This window comes from Mobula birostris, chromosome 12 (assembly GCF_030028105.1).
Source record: "Mobula birostris isolate sMobBir1 chromosome 12, sMobBir1.hap1, whole genome shotgun sequence".
Lineage (NCBI taxonomy): Eukaryota > Metazoa > Chordata > Chondrichthyes > Myliobatiformes > Myliobatidae > Mobula > Mobula birostris.
The window spans coordinates 3,863,398-3,888,279 of NC_092381.1; the positions used below are offsets into that span (position 1 = coordinate 3,863,398).

Sequence of the window (24,882 nt, forward strand, 5' to 3'; positions counted from 1 at the left end):
CCTTTTGGAAACCGGTTCATCTTTTACTTGCTTAGCTATTCACAGTAACAGAAATTTTGACCAGGGGTTCCCAAACTTTTGCATGCTACTGTATGTCTTGAACTTTTTTTTTGCAGCAGTACAGTGCACTATATAAATTTACTGCAGTACGATGCAAAAGTCTTAGAATCCCTAGCTATATATACAGTCCGTGCCCGAGGCTTATGTACAGTACTATGTACTGTGTGTAATATACAGTGCCTATAAAAAGTATTCCCCGCCCCACCGGAAGTTTTCATGTTTTGTTGTTTTACAGCATTGAATCACATTGGATTTAATTTGGTTTTTTTGGCAATGATCAACAGGAAAGTGAAAACAAATTTCTACAAATTTGCCTAAATTTATTACAATTATTAAATGAAAATAATTGATTGCATACTCACTTACCACCTTTAAGTCAGTATTTAGTAGATGTACCTTTGGCAGCAATTACAGCCTTGAGTCTGTGTGGATAGGTCTCTATCAGCTTTGCACATCTGGACACTGTAATTTTTCCCCATTCGTCTTTACAAAACTGCACAAGCTCGGTCAGATTGCATGGGGATCGTGTGTGAGCAGCCCTTTTTAAGTCCAGCCACAGATTCTCAATTGGATTGAGGTCTGGACTCTGACTTGGCCACTCCAGGACATAATAACTTTGTTGTTTTTAAGCCATCCCTGTGTAGCTTTGGCTTTATGCTTGGGGTCATTGTCTTGCTGGAAAACAAATCTTTTCCCAAGTCGCCGTTCTCTTGCAGATTGCATCAGGTTTTTCACTGTATTTTGCTGCATTCATTTTACCGTCTACCTTTACAAGCCTTCTAGGGCCTGCTACAGTGAAGCATCCCCACAGCATGATGCAGCCAAATCCATGCTTCACGGTAGGGATGGAGTGTTTTGATGATGTGTGGTGTTTGGCTTTCGCCAAATATAGCATTTGGTCTGATGGTAAAAAAGGACAATTTTGGTTTCATCAGATGGTAGAACCTTCTTCCAGCTGATTTCAGAGTATCCCACATGCCTTCTGGCAAACTCTAACCAAGATTTCATGTGAGTTTATTTTTCAACAATGGCTTTCTTTTTGTTACTCTCCATAAAGCTGTAACAGGTGAAGCCCCCGGGCAACAGTTGTTGTATGCACAATCTCTCCCATCTCTGCCACTGAAGCTTGTAACTCTTCCAGAGTTGTCATGGGTCTCTTGGTGGCTTCCTTCACTAGTCCCCTTTTTGCGTGGTTTTTGAGGACGGCCTACTCTAGGCAGATTTACAGCTGTGCCATATTCTTTCCAATTCTTGATGATTGACTTCAAGGGATAATCAGTGACTTGGAAATTTTCTTGTGTCCATCCCTTGATTTGTGTTTTTCAGTAACTTTTTCTTGAGGGTGCTTCGAGTGTTCTTTTGTCTTCATGGTGTAGTTTTTGCCAGATACTGACTCACCAGCAAATGGACTGTCCAGGTGCAGGTGTATTTTTACCAAAATCAATTGAAGCAAATTGACTGCACATAGGTTTCCAAAAACAGATCTCCATTTAAGTGATCATGTGACTTCCAAAACCAATTGGTTGCACCAGTGATGACTCGGTGTGTCATATTAAAGGGGGGGTGAATACTATTGCAATCAATTACTTTGTATTTTACATTTGTAATTAATTTAAATCACTTTGTAGGAATCTGTTTTCACTTTGACATGAAAGAGTCTTTTTCTGTTGATCAGTGTCAAAAAATCTAAATTAAATCCACTTTGATTCAATGTTGTAAAACAATAAAACATGAAACCTTCCGGGGAGGGGGGTAAATACTTTTTATGGGCGCTGTATGTGAGGAACATTGTTTTGTTTGGTTGTATATATGTACGGTCAGATCACAATAACCTTGAACTTGAAGGTGGTGGGAGCAGATAAATAACAACATTTGTGGCATTTAAACAAGAGACATGAAAAGGCAGAAGGTGAAGGGATGTGGACCATGTTGCAGAAAATTGGGATATGGTTGTCACAGACATCTTGAGCCAAAGGAGCAGTTGCTGTCCAGTTCTGTTTAACGTTCTATATTGTAATATACATTCAAAGTATATGTGACACCATACACTACCTTAAGATTCATTTTCTTGGGGGCATTCACAGTAAATACAAAGAAACAAAATAGATTCAATGAAAAACCACACATGACAAAAGATAGACAAACAATGTGCAAAAGACAACAAATTATGCAAATACAAGAAAAAATAAATAATGAATAAAAATATTGAGAATATGAGTTGTAAAGTCCTTGAAAGTGAGTGCTTATATTTGTTATATGTGGTTATAATGTTAACTTATCTATCTTATTTGAAATACTATCGGCTCAAATACAAATTAATCTGTGATTTATTTTACGTGCTCTGAATTTGCTCTGTGGTTCTTAGTTTTATATTTTCTGCCCAGCCTGCCACATTTGTCCACTCCTCTTTCACTGCCCTGTGTCACTTTACTCTCACTTTCTCCCCCGCCCACTCCTTCCCGTTTAGTTTAAAACCCTGTGTGCAATCCTAGAAACACGCATCAAAGTTGCTGGTGAATGCAGTAGGCCAGGCAGCATCTTTAGGAAGAGGTACAGTCGACATTTCGTTAGTCCTGATGAAGGGTCTCGGCCCGAAATGTCGACTGTACCGCTTCCTAGCCTGGTCTGCTGTGTTCACCAGCAACTTTGATGTGTGTTGCTTGGATTTCCAGCATCTGCAGAATTCCTCGTGTCTGCAATCCTAGAAAGGTGATTTGTCGGGTCACTTGTCCCAACACGATTCATATGTTCCAATGGAATATCTGTCTGTTCCCTAGTACTGGTGCCAGTGTCTGGGGAATCAGAATCCTTTTCTCCCTCACCCTGCACTGAGCTGAACAGTTACCCTTCTAATCCCATTTACCCTTTGTCAATTTACACATGGCTCAGGGAATGGGAGATTTTGTTTCTGTGTTTCTGCTTTTTAATTGTCCCCATGTTACTCATAACCCCTTAATCAGTACTCCCGTCCTAGTCCTACACATCTTGTGAATGCCCACGTGGATCCTCCACCTCACACTTCAACAGATATGTCCTTAATCCAAGCACCGGTCAGGCAACCCAACCTTTGGGAAACTCTGTATTTGCCGTAGAGAACAGTGTCTATTTCCCTAACTATACTTTCCCCTGTGCCACATTTCTCTTTTCTCTACTCTATCTCCCCGCTGTCCATCCACCCCACTCTTTGTGCCAGGGCACTAAGGACAGTTTGTGTATCCTCCCTGTGTTACCCATGTGTACACCCTTGTAATTGTTGGACAACATAGACCATCAAACAGAACATTACAGCACAGCATAGCTCCTTCAGCCCACAATGTTGTGCCAACCTTTTAACCCATTCTAAGATCAATCTAACCCTTCCTGCCCACGTTGCCCTCCATCTTTCTGTCATATATGTGCCTAATTAGGAGTCCTTTAAATGCCCCTGATGTATCTGCATTTACCATTACTCATGAGAGCATGTTCTATGCAGCCACCACTCTGTATAATACAAAACTGAAGGCTGATATCCCCCCACATACATTCCTCCAATGGCTTAGAGCGTAGTTCCAGAAAAGCCTGGTTCCCTCCATATGTCTCTCCTGCAGTCATACTATCCCATCTCTGTTTGTTCACTGGTTTATAGATGGTTAATCCAAGGCCTCAAATACTTCATCTGTGAAGCCCTCCTCTTTCCTGACATGTTGAATATTAGGAGCTTGCATTCAACTTCGTTGAACTTGAAGTTTCTCGAGCATTTTTCACAGCAGAAGACAATACATGTTTGTTAAGCAAGTAGGTGAAAGGCAGATAGGGCAGTAGAGTTGAGATTCATATTAGCAGTGATCTTATCAGGAATGGGAATCAGAGTTAAAATATTTGGCCACCGGAAATTCCATTTGTGGGATGGTGTGGAGGTGCTCAATGAAGCGGTCCCCTAATTTACAACAGGTCTCACTGATGTAGAGAAGACCACACCAGGAGCACCAGTCACAAAGATCAGGGGTCCCCAACCTTTTTTGCACCGCAAAAAATGATATTGACAATATTCTTGTGGACTGGCCGACTGGGGGCGGGGGGGGGGTGCTGTTCAAGTAACGTTAAACTCACCTCAACATGTTTTTTAGGGTTGCCAACTTTCTCACTCCCAAATAAGGGGCAAAAGTAGCAGTGGAATTCTGACGAAGGGTCCCGGCCCGAAATGTCGACTGTACCTCTTCCTAGAGTTGCTGCCTGGCCTGCTGTGTTCACCAGCACTTTTTGTGTGTGTTGACAGGACACTTGTGTCTACCCCGAGAAAGACTACCATGACCATGAAGCCTTGCACGGGCACCTGTGTGCACATGTGTGACGTGCGCCTGCATGTATGTGCCGGCTTTTTTCCAGAAATCGGTTTTGGCTTAATCTTCCCAACTACACTGTACATATGTTATTTCTACTTTATATAGGCTGTGTATTTATTATATCATTCCTGCTTTCACTATATGTTAGAGTTATTTTAGGTTTTATGAGTTATTTGGTATGATTTGGTAGGTTTTTTTGGGGTCTGGAAACGCCCAAAAATTATTCCCATATAAATTAATGGTAATTGCTTCTTCACTTTACGCCATTTCGGCATGAACGGTTTCATAGGAATGCTCTACCTTTGCGGGGGAAATACGGGACAAGGGTGGTCCCGTATGGAACAAACCATTTTAGAATATACGGGATGTCCCGGCAAATATGGGACAGTTGGCAATCCTATGTTCAAGTTCAACAGTGCGTGACAGGGAATGAGGAAAGGTGCAGCTGACTCATATCATTTCTTCGCGGCCCGGTGGTTGGGGACTGCTGACAAAGATGATCCCCGCAGGTTCGCAGATGAAGTGTTGCCTCACCTGGAAGGACTATTTGGGGCCCTGAGTGGAGGTAAGGGAGGAGGTGTATGGGCAGATGTAGCACAAGCAGCTTGCAGTGATAAGTGCCTGAAGGGAGGTTAGTGGGGAGGGACATCGAATCATAGATAGAAAATGAAATGTGTTGTTTGCATCAAATTAAGTCAATGAGGACTGTGCTGAGCATCCACAAGTGGAGCCATATTTCCAGTACCAACATATCATGGCAACTTACTAACCTCATCCATACATCTTTGGAATGTGGGAGTAAATTGGAGCACATGGAGGAAACCCACGTGGTCATGGGGAGAATATACAAACTCCTTAATGACAGTGGCAAGAATTGAATACTGATCTTACAGCTACCTACTGCGCTACTGTGCTGTCTCGAGGTCAAATCAGTGTAACAGCTGCCGAAAAGTTCAGTGCAGGTAAGCAATGAGGTGCAAGGTAGATTGTTACGGAGATATGAGGTACCGGAGTCTTGGGACCCACATCATCAGATTCAGGAACAGTTGCTACTCTGCAGACATCAGGCTCCTGAACCAATGTGGATAACTTCACTCACCCCAACACTGAGCTCATTCCACAACCTACAGATTCACTCTCAAGGGCTCTGCAGCTCATGTTCTTGATATTATTTAGGTATTTTTGTATTTGCACAGTTTGTCTTATTTTGCACGTTGTTTGTTTGTTAGTCTTTCTTTATTTGTCCTTTTCCATTGATTCTATTGCATTTCTTTATTTTCCTGTGAATGCCTGCAAGAAAATGAATCTCAAGGTAGAAGGAAAGCAAGGAGGGTTCGGTAGTGGGAGCTGCCAGAGTGGAATACCACCAAGCCGGATGGTGCTACGAACACAAGGGCCAATTCTGTATTCCTTCCTAAACCAGGTACCTCAGGTACCTCCCCTGTGCTCCAGTTTAGAGTCAGAATCAGGTTTATTATCATTGGCATGTGTTGTGAAATTTGTTAACTTAGCAGCAGCAGTTCAATGCAATACAAAATATAGAAGAATTAGAAAAAATAATATTAAATAAATAAATCAATTATAGTATATGTATAATGAATACATTTTTTAAAAATTATACAAAAACAGAAATAATATAAATTTAAAAACTGAGGCATTGTTCACAGGATCAGTGTCCATTTAGAAATCAGATGGCAGAGGGGAAGAAGCTGTTCCTGAATAGCTGAGTGTGTGCCTCCTACCTGATGGTAACAGTGAGAAAAGGGTATGCCCTGGGTGCTGGAGGTCCTTAATAATGGACGCTGTCCTTCTGAGACAGTGTTCCTTGAAGATGTCCTGTGTACTTTGTAGTCTAGTACTAAAGATTAAATTGACTAAATTTACAACCCTCTGCAGCTTCTTTCCTTTCTGTGCAGTAGCCTCCCGCCCACCACCCCCCACATAGTCATACTTTATTGATCCCGGGAGAAATTGGTTTTCGTTACAGTTGCACCATAAATAATTAAATCGTAATAAAACTATAAATAGTTAAATAGTAATATGCAAATTATGCCAGGAAATAAGTCCAGGACCAGCCTATTGGTTCAGGGTGTCTGACCCTCCAAGGGAGGAGTTGTAAAGTTTGATGGCCACAGGCAGAAATGACTTCCTATGACGCTCTGTGTTGCATCTCGGTGGAATGAGTCTCTGGCTGAATGTACTCCTGTGCCCAACCAGTACATTATGTAGTGCATGGGAGACATTGTCCAAGATGGCATGCAACTTGAACAGCATCCTCTTTTCAGACACCACCGTGAGAGAGTCCAGTACCATCCCCACAACATCACTGGCCTTACGAATGAGTTTGTTGATTCTGTTGGCGTCTGCTGCCCTCAGCCTGCTGCCCCAGCACACAACAGCAAACATGATCGCACTGGCCACCACAGACTCGTAGAACATCCTCAGCATCGTCCGGCAGATGTTAAAGGACCTCAGTCTCCTCAGGAAATAGAGACGGCTCTGACCCTTCTTGTAGACAGCCTCAGTGTTCTTTGACCAGTCCAGTTTATTGTTAATTCGTATCCACAGGTATTTGTAATCCTCCACCATGTCCACACTGACCCCCTGGATGGAAACAGGGGTCACCGGTACCTTAGCTCTCCTCAGGTCTGCCACCAGCTCCTTAGTTTTTTTCACATTAAACTGCAGATAATTCTGCTCACACCATGTGACAAAGTTTCCTACCATAGCCCTGTACTCAGCCTCATCTCCCTTGCTGATGCATCCAACTATGGCAGAGTCATCCAAAAACTTCTGAAGATGACAAGACTCTGTGCAGTAGTTGAAGTCCGAGGTGTAAATGGTGAAGAGAAAGGGAGACAAGACAGTCCCCTGTGGAGCCCCAGTGCTGCTGATCACTCTGTCGGACACACAGTGTTGCAAGCACACGTACTGTGGTCTGCCAGTCAAGTAATCAAGAATCCACGACACCAGGAAAGCATCCACCTGCATCGCTGTCAGCTTCTCCCCCAGCAGAGCAGGGCGGATGGTGCTGAACACACTGGAGAAGTCAAAAAACATGACCCTCACAGTGCTCGTTGGCTTGTCCAGGTGGATGTAGACACGGTTCAGCAAGTAGACGATGGCATCCTCAACTCCTAGTCTGGGCTGGTAGGTGAACTGTAGGGGATCGAATGACACTCCATACCAGACAGTGATGCAGCCTGTCAGAATACTCTCCACGGTACATCTACAGAAGTTTTTGTTGACATGCCGAATCCCTTCAAACTCCTAATGAAGTATAGTCGCTGTCTTGCCTTCTTTGTAGCTGTATCAATATGTTGGGACCATGTAGATCCTCAGAGATCTTGACACCTAGGAACTTGAAGCTGCTCACTTTCTCCACTTCTGATCCCTCGATGAGAATTGGTATGTATTCCTTCGTCTTACTCTTCCTGAAGTTAATCCAGTCATCCCTCCAGTTGTGAATTTCTGTGGGGTGATTAAAGTGCTTGGCAAATGGTAGATATCCCCTGTCTAGGCCTCTCCCATTACATTTCACAAGGTTGTCCGACCCCATGGAAGTCCAGAGTTTTCACAGCAGAAAGTTTCCTATCCTCCCTGAGGTGTCCCGCATACTTTGGAAGACTGTGACTGACGTGTACTAATTGATGCAAACAGCATTTTTGGGGGGCTTTGGCAGGAATGTGAGCAGAAGCTGTGTTTGCCAGCTGTGTAGTCTGAGATAAGGCTGCATTTTATGACTGAGATAAGCAGAAATGGATTTATAGTGAGTTGTAAATATAATTGGTCACAGGAATGTGGGTGATGGTGGCAGTCAGCACTTATTGTCCATCACTAATTGTTAGAAATATTTCAATGATAAGATCAAAATCAGTCTGAAGAAATTCACCACGACGTCTAAAACCTGGGAAGATGCACCTGGAGGAAATCTGTTCAAGAGGGAGTTGCACTACATGAGAATGAGTTCTGCTGTGCCGCAGAGAACAAGAGGCAACTGTGAAAGGAGGGACTGAACAACCAAAAGACTCAGATACTAATCACAGTCACCACTTATTGGAGTCTACACTGCACCAGAATATGTGGATCTTCTACAGCTTCCTGATGACCCACCAATGGACAACCCCTTACTCAACTCGAGTGATTACACTACTACTAAGTGTTCCTGACCAGGGAATACAGTTACTGTGTTAATACGGTACATGTGGAGTCGCCTATAGGCCAAAGGAGATTAGGCTAATTTACAAGTACTCCCATCTGCTTTGAAGGGTAAGAATGGGAGGTGCATGGGAAAACCACTACAGCACTTGGAAAAGTATCCCTTTTCACTATCATTATCACCCAGTCTAAATCCTACAACTTCCTCCTAACAGCAGAGTGGGAGCAGTTTCACTCGAAGGATTCAAAGTATCCTGACTGGTTGCACCATGGTCTGTTACAGCAGTCTGATGCACAGGAATGTGAAATACTCTGCTCACTACACCATGGGCACATCTCTCCCCACCATCAGTGGTAGCTACAAGAGGTGCTACCTCAAAAGGGCAATGTCCATCGTCAAAGGTCCTCGCCATCTTCTCACAGCTACCTTCGGGCAGGAGGTACAGAAGCCTGAAGTCCCACAGCACCAGGTTCAGGAACAGCTACTTCCCTTCAACCATTTGACACAACCCTAATTACCACGGATCAGCAACACTGTGACTACTTTGACTGCTTGACCTCTTTCCACTAAAATTGACACACTGTGATTGGTAAAATTTGACAATAAACCACAGAAAGGTGATACACTGCCAGACTGGTTAACAGCTCCTTCCCTCAAGCTGTGAGACTTATAAATACCCTGCCACCACTGAGGTCTTGTCTTTGCTATAGTGAGCTGTTCACCGTTTACCTGTACTATGCACTAATCCATTTTGAATTGTATCAACTTACTTGTGGTAACATTTTGTTTTTTATGTGTGTGTCGAGGCACCGTGGTCTGGAGGAACGTTGTTTTGTTTGGTTGTAGATATGTACCATCAGATGACATTGCTTTGTTTGGTGTGTTGGAGCAAGTTAGTGAAGGGTTGCTGAACATTGACTGTATTCCAAATCCCCCTTCAGACTCCACACTTACCCAATATTGGTGTCTACAATTACCTTGTGTGTTAGGGTGCAACTTTCCATTTCAAACCCCCCTCACACTCCCACCCCACCATTTTATACCAGACACTTGGCCCGATATTGATGTCCCTAGTTACCTTGTGTGTTTTGTATACAACTTTCTATTCCAAACCTTTCTCACATCACCCCCTTCCCACCATTTTATAAGACCATAAGACATAGGAGCAGAATTAGGCCATTCAGCCTATCGAGTCTGCTCCAGCATTCCATCATGGTTGATCCTGTATCCCACTCAACCCCATACCTCTACCTTCTCGCCATATCTTATGATGCCCTGACCAATCAGGAAACGATCAACTTTTGCCTTAAGTATATGCATAGGCTTGGCCTCCACCGCAGTCTGTTGTGGAGCATTTTACAGATTCACTACTCTCTGACTAAAACAATTCCTCCTTACCTCTGTTTTAAAGAGTTGCCCCTCAATTATGAGGCTGTGCCCTCCAGTTCTGGATACCCCCATCATAGGAAACATCCTCTCCACATCCACCTTGTCTAGTCCTTTCAATGCCAGACACTCGACTCACTATTGATGTCTCCAGTTAGCTTGTGTGTTTTGTATACAACTTTCCATTCCAAACCCCCCCCCCTCACAACAACCCCCCACCATTTTATACCAAACACTCGGCCCAATATTGGTGTCTCTACAATGTGAGTTAGGGTACAACTTTAAACACAAAATACTTTGCAGATGCTGGGGTCAAAGCAACACTCACAACATGCTGGAGGAACTCAGCAGGTCGGGCAGCATCTGTGGAAACGTTGACTGATCGTTTCCACGGATGCTGCCTGACCTGCTAGGTTCCTCCAGTGTGTTGTGAGGGTACAACTGTAATTGGGTGCTGTCAGTACCCCTCTGAATTGCATGTTGTGTGCATATTTTGTTTTTTTTTAAAAGACTTCTGATTAACTTTTTCTCCTGCAGGGTACGCCAGTGAAAGACGTGATTCTCAAACCCGATGCTCCCACGTTTCTGTTACTCGATAAACATTCTGATTACATCGCCTCATATGGATCAAAGAAGGATGATTACGTAGGTACAAAAATAGAGTCTTTTAGAATGACAAACTGTTGAGCCACTCAAACGGTTTCCATCAATCCATTAGATCATGGCTTATAAGGCCAGAAGACATAGGAACAGAATTAGACCATTCAGCCCATCAAGTCTGCTCTGCTTTTCCATCATGGGTGATTTTTTTATCGCTCTCAACCCAGTTCTCCTGCCCTCTCCCCGTAACCTTTGACACGCAAACTAACCGAGAACCTATTAACCTCCACTTTAAATGTCCTCAATGTCTTGACCTCCTCAGCCATCTTTGGCAATGAATTCTGCAGACTCGCCAACCTCTGGCTAAGGAAATTTCTCCTCATCTCTGTTCTAAATGGGCATCCTTCTCTGCCCCCTGGTCCTACTCTACTGGTAGCAGTCTGCTGCATGTTATTCTGTGTGGATGTCTTGACTCTCCCAGCTTGTACTCTGACTCTTTCACAGATCCATGCATTGTGGAAGCAGGTCGTTAGGCCCACCATTCCCATGCCGACCAGTGGGCACCCATTCATATTAGTCCCATTTTTCAGCACTTATTCAGAGCCTTAGAAGCTGAGACAATTAAAGTATTTGTCCAACATCATCAACTTTGCTTCCACCAGTCTCTGAGGCAGAAGCCCTCATGGTTTTATGTACCACCATGTGCCTAACAAAACCTGTCAACCTTATTTTTAATCATTCAGGCAATCCCCAGCCTGAACAGATCGAAGGCTCCAAATTGCCATTCACCTTTGTGTGAGGAAATGATTGTTGTTCTCTTTGAACAGCTGAGTTCTAACATTCTGCTACTCTCCCCTTCCCCCAACTGCTCCACATCCCACCAGTCCATTCTAGACTGTCTAGAAGAATTTGTTCTCTGCACCTTTAATCCTCTTTCACTCAATTAGATGAACCCCTGACCTTTAGGCAGAAGTTATAAATGTTATGTGGATTACACATTCAGATTTCCAGGATGTTGCCAGGGCTTGAGGACCTGAGTTATCAGGAAAGGTTGAATTGGTTAGGACTTTATTCCTGTAGCAGAGGAGAATGAAGGGAGATTTGATAGCGGTATACAAAATTATGAGGGATATAAGTAGGGTTAATGTAGGCAGGCTTTTTCCACTGAGTTTGGGTGGGATTACAATGAGAGATTTTGGGTTAAGGGTGAAGTGTGTAAGGGGAACATGAGGAAGAACTTCATTCAGAGGATGGTGAGAGTATGGAATGAGTTGCTAGCGCAAGTGCTGGATGCAGGTTTGATGGCAACGTTGACGAGAAGTTGATGTTTTCTTTGGGCGGGCTCTATGGTGTTTCTTTGTGGGAAGACTAATCTCGGTGTACACTGCATACATACTTTGAGAATAGATGTACTTTGAATCTGAAGTTTGGATACGTATGTCAATGGAAGGGGTATAGAAGGCTATGGTCCCAGGTGCAGGTCAGTGGGACTAGTCAGATTAATAGTTTGGCACGGACGAGATGTGCTGAAGGATCTGTTTTTGTGGTGTAATGTTCTAAGACTCTATTGGACTGCTAAAGGCAATTAAAAATGCTGCATGCTGACACAAAATGATTGTAAAATTTGAGGACTATAACTGCAGAACAAACAACAGAAAATCAGTGCATTCAACCTTAGCTCCCGAAAGGTTGATGTGCCATAAGTGTAAATGGACGTATTCTTTACATTCAACAATGCCGAAGTGTGGGTGGTTACATTTTAAGCATTGCCGGTTAGCAGTAGGTTAGTGTGTAGGGAGTAGTAGGTTAGCCTTATTGTTTTAGATAGAATGATGACTGGGTAGGAGTTCAAGAAATATTCAAGGTGGAGTTTACTGATTTAGATAGAATGACGAGTGGGGTAGGAGATTGGGAAACAGGCGCAGTGGAGTTTCCTGCTCTAAATAGAATGATGAGTGGGGTTGGAGTTTATGAAACAGACATAGACGTGCCTTGTCCAAAGGATTCACGACGAAGGAAATAAAACAGCTTAAAGGAACTGACCTTTTTCCTGGAGGGGGAACACTGCACAAACCTTCCTGATCTTGCAGGGGTTATCTCAGATGCAGGCCACTGTTCCTGAACGAAGATTCAGTAAGGTCAATCCTTTATAAAGCCGCCAAATGACATCAACTTTACTCAATCCTTCAGGTTCCCATACTTTGGTAAAGTCTTCACTCCAATACTAGACTGTAAAGGTAAATCAAAGGTGCAACATACAAAATCTGGCAGCGATTGGCGAAACTGCCGGCACAATGTTTTTACCTTACAATAGAAAGTAAAACTCCACCTTAAGACGAAACTGCGTCATGAGACGAGTGCGCAGCATAACGGAGTAACTGACGAATTAAAACTGCATAACAACAGGAGTTTCCCTTGATATACCTGTTGGGAACATGTCATCACGTGACCTCACACTGGTGGGAAAATTACATCACCCCACCATCACAAGATAATTACATCATGCTCACAAGATAGTCAATTACATCATGGTCATATGACAGTCACAAGATGCCACGAGGTATGTAACAATAGAAATGACGAGTGGGGAAAGAGATTGGGAAAGAGTCACAGTGGAGTTTACTGCTCTAGATAGAATAATGAGTGGGATGGGAGATTGGGAAACAAACGCAGTGGAGTTTACTGCTCTAGGTAGAATGATGAGTGGGGCAGGAGTTTGGGGAACAGTCACAGTGGAGTTTCCTGCTCTAAATAGAATGATGAGTGGGGTTGGAGTTTATGAAACAGACATAGAGGAGGAGGAGAAGATGGCGGCGCAACGCAGCACGCACGGCCTCTCTGGTGAATAATATCTGTAATCTGTCAAGTAGGGGATCGGGCACGATTCTGATTTGATGGAGACAGACGTGAGAGTACGGAGGAACATCTGGAGAAACTTCTGAAATGCCCGCTTCGCTGCTGCTGCTACTGTGTGGTAACTGGAATCTTTGGAGGAGAAGGCCCCGAATCCTCGGCTTTGCTTGTTTCGGCACCTGGGGCGAGGTTGATGGCACTCGGGAGGCTGTATCGGAGGGGCTGGTCGGAGGCTCGAAGTTTTCGGATGGATGGACTCGGTGTTGGCTGTGGTCAGGCTGCTTCCAAGGCATCGGCAGTTGTCGGTGCCTTGGAGGTTTATGGCAGGGAGTTCCTCCCTTTTGCCACCTGCTATCTGGGACTCAGGAGTCGATCGGGACTTGAGACTTTTTACCGTGCCCATGGTCTGTTCTTTATCAAATTATGGTATTGTTTTGCACTACTGTAACTATATGTTATTATATGGTTCTGTCAATGTTAGTCTTTGGTTTGTCCTGTTTTCTGTGATATCACTCCGGAGAAACATTGTATCATTTCTTAATGCATTTCTAAATGACAATAAAAGAGCACTGAGTGTTCTCATAATCTAATCTAATAGTGAGGTTTACTGCTTTAGATAGAAATGATGAGTGGGGAAGGAATTTGGGAGGAGTCGCAGTGGAACTTACTGCTGTAGATAGAGTGATGATTGGGTAGGTGTTTAGGATACAGCGTACTCCACTGCATGTTATTTGGTTGCAGATATATAGGCTGTTCTTTCAATGTGACCTGTTGGAATCCCTCCCTAGTGATGTGAACATAAGAAATAGGAGCAGGAGTCGGCCATCCGGCCCATCGAGCCTGCCCCGCCATTCAATAAGATCATGGCTGATCTGTCCGTAAACTCAGCTCCATCTACCTGCCTTTTCCCCATAACCCTTAATTCCCTTACTATGTAAAAACCTATCTAACTGTATCTTAAATATACTTAGTGAAGAAGCCTCAACTGCTTCCCTGGGCAGAGAATTCCACAGATTCACCACTCTCTGGGGAAAAACAGTTTCTCCTCATCTCCATCCTAAATCTTCTCCCCTGAACCTTGAGGCAATGTCCCCTAGTTCTAGTCTCACTTACCAATGGAAACAACTTTCCTCCTTCTATCTTATCTAGAATAAGGTGATGGGGGTGCCTCTCCCACATGATGGCAGTTTTCCAGAACACAGCTCTCCAACACCACTTGACGTTTATCTTAGAAAGGGGTTTTGGATTCACGCCTTGAGAATAGAACATAGAACAATGCAGCATAGGAACAGGGCTTTCAGCCCAACATATCTGTGCTAACCATGATGTACACTTAAAATAAACCCATCTGTCTGTATGTGGTCCATACCCTTCAGTTCCTTGCCTGATCATGTGCCTGTCCAAATGCCCCTTAAGCATTGTTATATCTACTTCCACTAGATTAGATTAGATTATGAGGACACGCAGTCCTTTTTTATTGTCATTTAGTAATGCATGCATTAAGAAATGATACAATATTTCTCAGGTGTGATATCACAGAAACACAGGACAGACCAAGACTGAAAAACTAACAAAAGCCACATAATTATAACATATAGTTATAACAGTGCAACAATACCATAACTTGATGAAGAACAGGCCAGGCACAGTAAAAAAGTTCAAAGTCTCTCAAAAGTCCCACACCTCATGCAGACAGGAGAAGGAAGAAAACTCTCCCTGCCATGCCCGACCACAGTCCGACTCTGAGTTGTCCGAAAACTTCGAGCTCCGATCAGCTCTCCGACACCGAGTACCGAGTGCCATCTCTGCCGAACGGTTCGACCTCAGCTTCGGTCGCCAGCATCAGGCAAAGCCGGGGATTTTGGGGCCTTCCCTCCGGAGATTCTCGATCGCACAGTAGCAGCGGCAGCGAACCGGACATTTCAGAAATTTTCAGATGTTCCTCTGTGCCTTCTCACGTCTGTCTCCATCAAATCAGAATTGTGCACGGTACCCTGTGGCATTTTCCAGGCACCTACCACTGCATCAGAAATAAATTTGTCCTGTAAATCTTTAAACTTAAATCTATGCCCTCTAGTATTTGACATTTCCACCCTGGAAGACTCTTGATTATCCTATCTCTGCGTCTCATAATGTTATAAACTTATGTTGACGGTTCAGAGGAAACTATCCAAAATTGTTCAACCTCTCCTTATTGTGCATGTTTTCTAATCCAGGCAACATCCTGGTGAACCTTCAGTACACCTTCTCCAATGTCTCCACATCCTTCCTGTAAAGTTTGGCCAAGACTGTGCAAAATATTGACCAAAGTTTTATGCAGCTGTTTGCTAAAATCAAGCATTTTGTTTAATGATAACTACTGGGACTGTCTGTGTCCTGTTAAGGAGGATGGGATGGGGCGAAAGGTCTCTGACATAATCATTCTTTAGTCAATGTTTTGAAATTATCACAACAGAATCTGATATTTTATGCATTTCATTTATCAACTTTTGACAAATTTTCTTGTCACCTAGGGTTACGTGGGTTTTCTCTGAGTGCTCTGGTTTCCTCCTACATTCCAATGATGTACAGGTTAGGGTTAGTAAGTTGTGCTCCCTAGCACCATTTTTTTGCTGATTTGATTTGGTGGAAAGCCAGAGAGTGACAAGGTGGTAACAACATTTTCAGTGATGGCTGAATGAAAATTCATCAGGATACACTCTGAAATGTTAGGTTTTCCTTAGCTGGCATAGGAAGAGCAATCTCTGCTGGGACTTCCTGGTGATGACTGTGCTTGTTCAACTTCAATGTATTGGTAATGGTCGTCCCCAGGAATTTGAATGACTCAACCACAGACACAGCCTGGCTGTTAATTTCTGAGAGAGGACAGGTTGTGGTTGTCAATCCTCATTTCCACTGTCTTGATAGCATTAAGCTCCAAGTTGTTACAAGCACACCAGGCTACAAAATGGTCTACCTCTCTTTGATAGCAGGTCAACCAACTACAGTCGTGTCACCTGTGAATTTTAGGATTTTAGTGGATTTATTTGTGGAGGTACAGTTGTTTGTAAGCTTGTGTAGTGGCATCGGCGCTGGACTTCAAGGCAGATGGTCCTGAGGTCAACCCCAGTCGGGTCTCAACCTGGGCAGCAACAGTATCTACGCGGAAGAAAGGCCTGGCAATCTACTTCTGTATCTTGCTAGGAAAGCCCTATGGACCCTATGGTCCATGATGTTATGAAGAGTCAGACTCGACTCAATGACTGAACAACAATAAACAGTTATTTGTATAAAGTGAGAATAGGAGGGGGTGAAAGAACACAGCCCTGTGGAGAGCCTATGCTTATATCCATTGGACAAGTAGGAGCCCTGTCTTGACACACAGTTTCCTTCCTGTCAGGAAGTTTGTAATCCACTGACAGATACTGTAAGGTACAGTTAGCTGGGTTAGCTTGTTATGGGGAACTCCGAAGCAGTAGTGTTGAAGGTGGAGCTAAAATCCATCAACAAGACCCTCACATAAGTGTTGGAAGATTCAAAAGGTTGAAGAATAGGACCATAGAACACTACAGCACAGAAAACAGGCCATTTGGCCCTTCCAGTCTGTGCCGAAACTTTATTCCGCTAGTCCCATTGGCCTGCACCCAGTCCATAACCCTGAAGACCTCTCCCATCCATGTATCTATCCAATTTATTCTTAAAACTTAAGAGTGAGCCTGCATTTACCACGTCAGATGGCAGCTCGTTCCACACTCCCACCACTCTCCGAGTGAAAAAGTTCCCCCTAAAGCTTTCCCCTTTCACCCTAAAGCCATGCTTGTTAGGCCAAATGGACTCCTGTGCATTACATGATTCTATAACCGTGCAGATTAAGAGCTACATTTCTGTTTGTACAGCCTTTACACCATGCACCAATCATCAAAAATGAAAAGGCAGTAATATGTCAATGTCACTGTGAAATGAGTGACAAGTAGATACAACAGATTGATCCTTAAGGTGGTGTCCATTCAGGCCTTTCAGCCAAGGTAACATTGGCACTTCTCAAAAAGTGGCAAAATAAACAACAGGAAGGCTTTTTAATTAGACCTTTGTGATAGGGAGAAATCAAGGTTGCAAACTGTCGCAGTATTCAAGCTGATTCAGACTCTACAAATTTTACTACTTAGGAAAATTATTATTATCATTAAGTCTAGTGATCTTGTCTTTAACACTAAACCTATTAAATGCTCCCAATGGTGTGTGCCTCAAATAGCCTCTGACAACCAAGCACAGCTCCTGGCCTTCATGTGTGGCTTAGCAACTAAGCCCGGCAGAATCATTTCTACTAACAGGAGAAGGGGCAAAGATGAGTTATTGGGGCCTTAAAACCAGTCGCATCAGGCAAATAGGGCTTATGAACCGTGGTTGGCAGCTTATCTAGGAGAAGGAAAACTCTGATCTCAAACCTCCACTGCCTTTCAGCTATACCCACTCTCAGGGAAGGCTTCAAGAATAAACTCTGAGGAAAATACCGGAACTAGGTCTCTAAGGCAAGAGTACAGTAAGTACAGCACTGACTTGCAACGGCTGTGACACAACTGGAGCCAAACTGTATTGGTCTCTGCCGTTCCCTTGGATTCATCAACTGCATGGAGAGGGGGAGCCTGCTACATGGGGAACAGATAGCTCTCCATATTGTACTGCCCTGATTTGGGAGATCACTCAGACAGCCAGAACATAATATCCATAATCAACCCCAATCAACGGAGAGCCTCATTGCATCAGCCAGCTAACCACTGGATTTGGGATGAAACCAGAGCACCCAGGGGAAACTAGTGTGATCACAGGGAGAGCCTTAAAACTCCACACAGACAGCATCGGAGATCAGGATCAAATCTGGGTTACTGGAGCTCAGTCAGTCACGCTAACTGCTGTGCGGAGACACACTTTTTCTACTGTTTCTGTCTTGGGAAGTCAGTGACCATGAACGCTTTTGAGAAACATTGATTTCTCCAACTTGCGGATTTTTTTTCTTCCCCTTCCTCCTTCATTTCCCCATTTTGGCCTCCTACCTCTTCTCCTCACCTGCCTATCACCTTCCCCTGGTGCCCCTCAAGCTCCCCTTTTTTCCCTCGTCCATCTCTTCTTTCTTTTCTCTCCAATCAGATTCCTTCTTCAGCTCTTTACGTTTTCGACTTATCACCTCTCAGCTTCTTACTTTATCAACCCTCTCCCCTGACCACCTGGCTTCACCTGTCACCTTCTAGCTTTGTCCTCCTTTCCCTGCTCCCTATCTTCTTATTCCAGCATCTTCCCCCTTCCTTTCAGGTTCTGATGAAGAGTCTCGGCCCAAAGCATCAACTGTTTATTCCCCTCCATAGATGTTGCCTGACCTGCTGAGTTCCTCCAGCATCTTGTGTGTGTTAACCACGAACATTTCCTCTGTTGTTGCTAGGAATACTGTATGTCTGAGTACCTGCGAATGAGTGGGATCTACTGGGGTCTGACGGTTATGGACCTCATGGGCCAACTGCACAGAATGAACAAAGAAGAAATTCTGCAGTTCATTAAGTCATGTCAACATGACTGTGGTGGAGTTGGAGCCAGTATAGGTCACGATCCTCACCTTCTCTATACCCTCAGTGCTGTGCAGGTAAGTCTCCTCCCAGCAGAATAGCTGTTAAATCATCGTGTCCAACCTGTGCAATGATATGCTTTGTTGTGGTCTTATGGTGTATCAGGATTAGAATTGAGCTTGTGCCTGGCTTACTTATTTCCCCGAATGCAGTTCTGTTTCAGATTTATTTTCCTGTCAGCTGTCGTTTGGCTGCTTAACGAGTCATATTTGCTTTAGAGCAGCAGCAATTTGGTTTTCTTTGTGATTGTTAAATATGATTGCAGCTAGAATGAGGATGCTGAGGCCAGCATGGATCAGTTTGGGTGAATGACCTGTTTCCAGGCTGTGTTCCTCTGTGACTCTGTGATTCATTCAGCTTGCCATTGCTCTCCATGTACTGTGGAGAGCATTCTAACTGGTTGCGTCACTGTCTGGTTCAGAGAGGCCACTGCACAGGATCAGAAAGAGCTGCAGAAAGTTGTAAACTTGGCCAGCTCTATCATAACCACGAGCCTTCCCAGCAGCAAGGACACCTTCAAAAGGAGTGCATTATTTTTGAAAAAGAAATCTTGTCTCAGTGGGAGCATTGTGTTCAATTCAGGTCAACATATTATCATCATTATTACGTGCATGGGTGATACATCATCATATAACCTGGGTTATCATTGTGTTTGACCATGATTGTGATTTCTTCTGGGCAGTGTCTTTACAAGAGGGGTGACCCCAGCCGTTATCAATACTCTTCAGAGATTGTCTGGCATCTGTGGTTTCATAACCAGGACTTGTGGTATGCACCGGCTGCTCCCATAGCTTCACGTGACCCTGATCGTGGGGGGCTAAGCAAGTACTACACCTTGCCTAAGGATAACCTGCAGGGAAGGAGGCCTTACACTTAATTTGGTAGAGAGGTATCTCCACTCAGCCATCTGTACCTAACCTTAACCCTAATGCACTGTATTATAGGAAGGACATTAAAGTGAATCCTGAAAAGATCAGAATCAGGTTGGTCGTCAGTGGCATATATCATGAATTTGTTGTTTGTGGCAACTGTGTATAAAATTTGCTGTAAGTTACAAAAAATAAACAGTGTAAAAGAGTGATAACGAGGTACTGTCAGGGACCATTCAGAAATATGGTGGAGAAGCACTGAGTATGTAGCTTCACTCTCCTGTGTCTCCTTTATTACATAGAACATAGAATAGTACAGCACATTACAGGCCCTTCGGCCCACAATGTTGTGCTGACCCTCAAACCCTGCCTCCCATATAACCCCCCACCTTAAATTCCTCCATATACCTGTCTAGTAGTCTCTTAAATTTCACTAGTGTATCTGCCTACACCATTGACTCAGGCAGTGCATTCCACGCACCAACCACTCTGTGAGTAAAAAACCTTCCTTTAATATCCCCCTTGAACTTCCCACCCCTTACCTTAAAACCATGTCCTCTTGTATTGAGCAGTGGTGCCCTGGGGAAGAGGCGCTGGCTATCCACTCTATCTATTCCTCTTATTATCTTGTACACCTCTATCATGTCTCCTCTCATCCTCCTTCTCTCCAAAGAGTAAAGCCCTAGCTCCCTTAATCTCTGATCATAATGCATACTCTCTAAACCAGGCATCATCCTGGTAAATCTCCTCTGTTCTTATTGGTAGTAATAAGAAGAGGACATGTCCCATTTGGTGAGTTTCCTTATTGATGGATGCCACCTTACTAAGGCAATGCCTTTTGAAGTTGTCCTTGATGTTGGAGAGGGTTGTGCCTGTGGTGGAACTGGCTGAGTTTACGATCCTCAGTCGCCAATTTTGATCCTGCACATTGGAGTCTCCATACCAGACAGTGAGGCAACTAGTCAGAGCGTCCTCCATAGTACATCTGTAGGAATTTACAAGTATGCGGTGTGCTGCATCAATATAGTATAGATAGATGACTCAGGATAGATTTTCAGACATGTTGACCTCCAGGAACTTGAAGCTGCTCACTCTTTCCAGTGCCGATCGCTCTATGAGGTCTGAGATTTATGGTAAAATTTCTTGGGATGATGATTATAGCTACAAGGAAAAATCAGAGAAGCAGGGACAGTTTCCTGATGAGAGACTAAACCAGAATGAGAGAACTCAGCAGGTCAAGCAGTATCTGTGGAGTGGAGGCGAAAGTTGCAAATTAGACCCTGAATCAGAATGGAGTCAGAACTGGAAAGACAGCCAATAACAGTCTTTTTATGGAGAGGGAGATGGAAGCTGGTAGTCAGTTAAAGGGTTGTGCATGTTATGTAAATCTCAAAGTCTCAATAGAGGATTGAGAGAACTTGTTCCCCTTAGCCGAAGGGTCAGAAACTGGAGGCTTGAGTAAAAGACCTTAAAGTGACCCAAGAGAAAAATTCCATGCATGCTGCCTGAACAGCATTTTGTGTGTGTTGCTTGTCTTGCAGCAAGTAGTTGGGGCTGGAGTGCACTGCTGGGAAAGTGGTGGAGGCAGATTTTATTGTAGAGTTCAAAGAACAGATGGATAAATATGAGAAAGCAAAAGATTTACAGGACTTTGGGAAGACAAACCAGATGGATTACTCATCCTAGAGTGATATAGACCAGTAGAAAGGTCTCTGGGGAGACAAACCAGCTGGATTACTCATCTGCAGATTGGTATAGACCAGTAGAACTTTCTCTGGAGAGATGGACCAGTTGGAGTATTCATACTGGAGTGGTATAGACAGTAGAAAGGCCTCTACATTGTGATTTTTTTTCTTGTGATGCTGTAAGTGTGTGATATTATGTGCTTTTTACCCAGATCCTTTCCCTCTATGATAGTCTACATGTTATTGATGTTGATAAAGTGGTTGAATATGTTCAAGGCCTGCAACAAGATGATGGTTCTTTTGCTGGTGATAAATGGGGTAAGTACATTTCCTGACATTGTCATTGGGTATGTCCATTCAGCTGCTAGTCAGTCAGTGTTCTGTTTTAACCTCAAAGTCACTGAGCTCTACAGCACAGACGCGGGCCCTTTGGCCCATCTAGTCCTTGCTGAGTTATTAATCTGCGTAGCCTCATCAACTTGCACCTGGACCATGCTGCACCATACCCCTTCCATCCATGTACCCCTCCAAACTCTTAAATATTGACATTGAACCTGTATCCAGCACTTCTGCTGGCAGCTTATTCCACAATCTCATCACCCTCCGAGTGAAGAAACCCCTTCTCAGGTTCCCCTTAAGCATTTTACCTTTCACTCTTAATCCATGATCTCTTGTTCTCGCCTTACCCAACCTCAGTGGAAAATGCCTGCTTGCATTTGCCCTATCTAAGAGAAGTTTGGAATCTGGAGGGCTCTGGTCCTGGTGCAGGTCAATAGGAGTAGGCAGCTTAAATGATTTCGACATTGACTAGATGGGCCGAAGGGCCTGTTTCTTTGCTGTACTTCTCTGACTCCATCTCTACTCCTCATAATTCTGTATACTTCTGTCAAATCTTCCCTCATTCTCCTACGCTCCAGGGGGAGTAGAATTAATTACCTCGCATCACAATTACGATCAAAAAGTCATTTGATTCATTTACTCATCCTAGAGTGGTATAGACCAATAGAAAGGTCTCTGGAGAGATGGACCAGTTGGATTATTCATACTGGAGTGGTATAGACCAGTAGAAAGTTCTCTGGGGAGATGCACCAGCTGGGTTACTCATCCTTCTGTAACTTATTGTGTGATTAAGACTATAAGACAGAGGAACATTTGGCCATTCAGCCCATCAAATCTGCTTCCATTCCATCAAGGTTGATTTATTGTCCTTCTCAACCCCATTCTTCTGCCTTCTCCCCTAACCTTTGGTGCCCTCTCTGCTTGTTCTTCTTCTTCTCCTTAAGCCCATCATTCCTGCTGGGGCAGAGGTCGCCGACAGTAGCTTGCCAGAGTCCCCTGGCTTAGGTCAGGTTTTCAAATTGAAGCCCATTTTCAAAGTTCCTTCCTCTCCCAGGGATGAGAGCTTTGGAGCTTCTATCGGCATTTCTGTAGTTCTGGGTTTTTACAGGGTCATTGGCACAATATTCAATATAACTGCCACTAAAGGAACAAAAATAAAGTTTCGCTTCATAATGCTACTGCCTTTCAATGTGAGAGCTGATTTCTTCAACTCCACAAGTATTGTTCCTCATTTGTGGTTATATCAAAACCTTTGAATTTCGGAAAGATCAGTGTTGCTGGTTGTGAATATCTTGTGCATGAATCACGAATTAACTGTTGACATTTCCAGATTCTTGAAGTATTGATCTGGAGGCTTCCAATACCAGGCTGTATGGTGTAACAGTAAATTAGTGCACTCGTCCTTTAGGGGTTCAGAAAAATGGCATCCTTTCTGCTCCAGATGTAACTTCAGGGTTTCCGAAATGAGCCCACTCATTTTGAGACTAGGGATAGAACATCGAACAGTACAGGTCCTGCCGCTCACAATGTTGTGCCAACCCTGTAGCCTGCAAGAGATCAACCTAATCCCACCCTGCACAAAATCAGAGATAATAACATCCAAGAAAATATATGCTCTAAAAGTTCATCACAAAGTTGGTGACTATGCATTAAAGTTTGGTGACGTTGGAAGGCAGCAAGTCTAGAACTTTTTAAAATGGCAAATGCTGCATGCACTCAACTCCAGGCAATGGTTGTGGACAGATAAACTCTCTGCTTCTGAATGTTTATTTATGAATCTCACCTTTGTGAATTTTGTTGTTTTATCTCGAGCCACTGTGAGAAGTGTGTGATATGGTAAAGTACTTTAGTCCTCCTATTACTACACTAACACTAATAATGCCTACACTAAATCCAGAGAATGCAAGCTCAAATTAAGTCAGAATCAGGTTTAATATGTATGTCGTGTATTTGTTGTTTTGCAGCAGCAGTACATTGCAAGTTATAGTAAGAAGAATATATATAAAAAAATAAATAAGTCATGCAAAAAGAGGGGAAGAAAATTAGTGAGATATTGTTCGAGTTCAATGTCCATTCAGAAATCTGATGGCAGACGGGAAGAAGCTCTTCCTGAATCGTTGAGTGTGTGCCTTAGGGCTCTCACCCTCCTCCCTGATGGTAGCTATGAGAAGAGGCAGGACCTTGGTGATGGGGGTCCTTAATGATGGATACCACCTTTTTGAAGCATCTCTCCTTGAAAATGTCCTGTATGCTGAGGAGGCTAATGTCCATGCTGGAGCTGACTGAGTTCACAACTTTCTGCAGGTTATTTCGGTTCTGTTCATCTTGGCTGCATGTGATTTTAACTTAATGTTGTTGGAACTGGAATTGGGTTCTTTGGGCCATCTAGTCTGTGCTAGCCTAGTTTGCTGCTTTGTTCTATCCACCTGCATTCAGACCGTAGCCCTCCATGCTTCTCCTATCTATTTACCTATCCAAACTTCTTTAATGTTATAATTGAAACTGCATCCACCACATTGCTGGCAGCTCATTTCACACTCATCACAGTCTGAGTGAAGACATTCCTCTTCAGGTTCCCCTTGGATATTTCACCTTTCAACCTTAATCCATAACCTCCAGTTCTACTGTCACCCAAGCTCAGTGGAAAAAGCCTGCTTACATTTACCCCAATGTAAAAGATGAAATATGAGGACAAACTGGCCAATAATATAAAGCAGGATACAAAACATTTTTTCAGTTATACAAAGAGTAAGAGTGGTGAGAGTTAATATTGAACCACTGGAAAATGATGCTGGTAAGGGGGCGGGGACAAAGAAAAGGCAGATGAACTTAATGGGTACTTTGCATCTGTCTTCACTGTGGAAGACACTAGCAGTGTGTCAGAGGTCCGTGACTGTCAGGGAGCAGGAGTGAGTGCCATTACTATTACAAAGGAAGCTCAAAGGTCTTGAAATGGATGTCACCTGGACCAAATGGACTATATCTTAAGAGTTCTGAGAGAGGTTGCTGAAGAGA

The 24,882-nt window shown here is 43.6% G+C and overlaps 1 protein-coding gene across 3 annotated transcripts in view; it reads left to right on the top strand.

Annotated features, from left to right (window-relative positions):
• rabggtb (Rab geranylgeranyltransferase subunit beta) overlaps nt 1–24,882 on the top strand; it is an 85,746-nt gene that overhangs the window by 20,277 nt on the left and 40,587 nt on the right. The window contains exons 2-4 of one of the 3 annotated variants that reach the window (XM_072274568.1): nt 10,465–10,572; nt 18,794–18,991; nt 21,741–21,846. In XM_072274568.1, the coding sequence (XP_072130669.1) occupies nt 10,465–10,572; nt 18,794–18,991; nt 21,741–21,846 (412 nt within the window). Of the gene's footprint in view, nt 1–10,464; nt 10,577–18,793; nt 18,992–21,740; nt 21,847–24,882 lie in introns of those variants that run through there. The other 2 variants (XM_072274569.1, XM_072274570.1) reach the window with 2 other exon arrangements.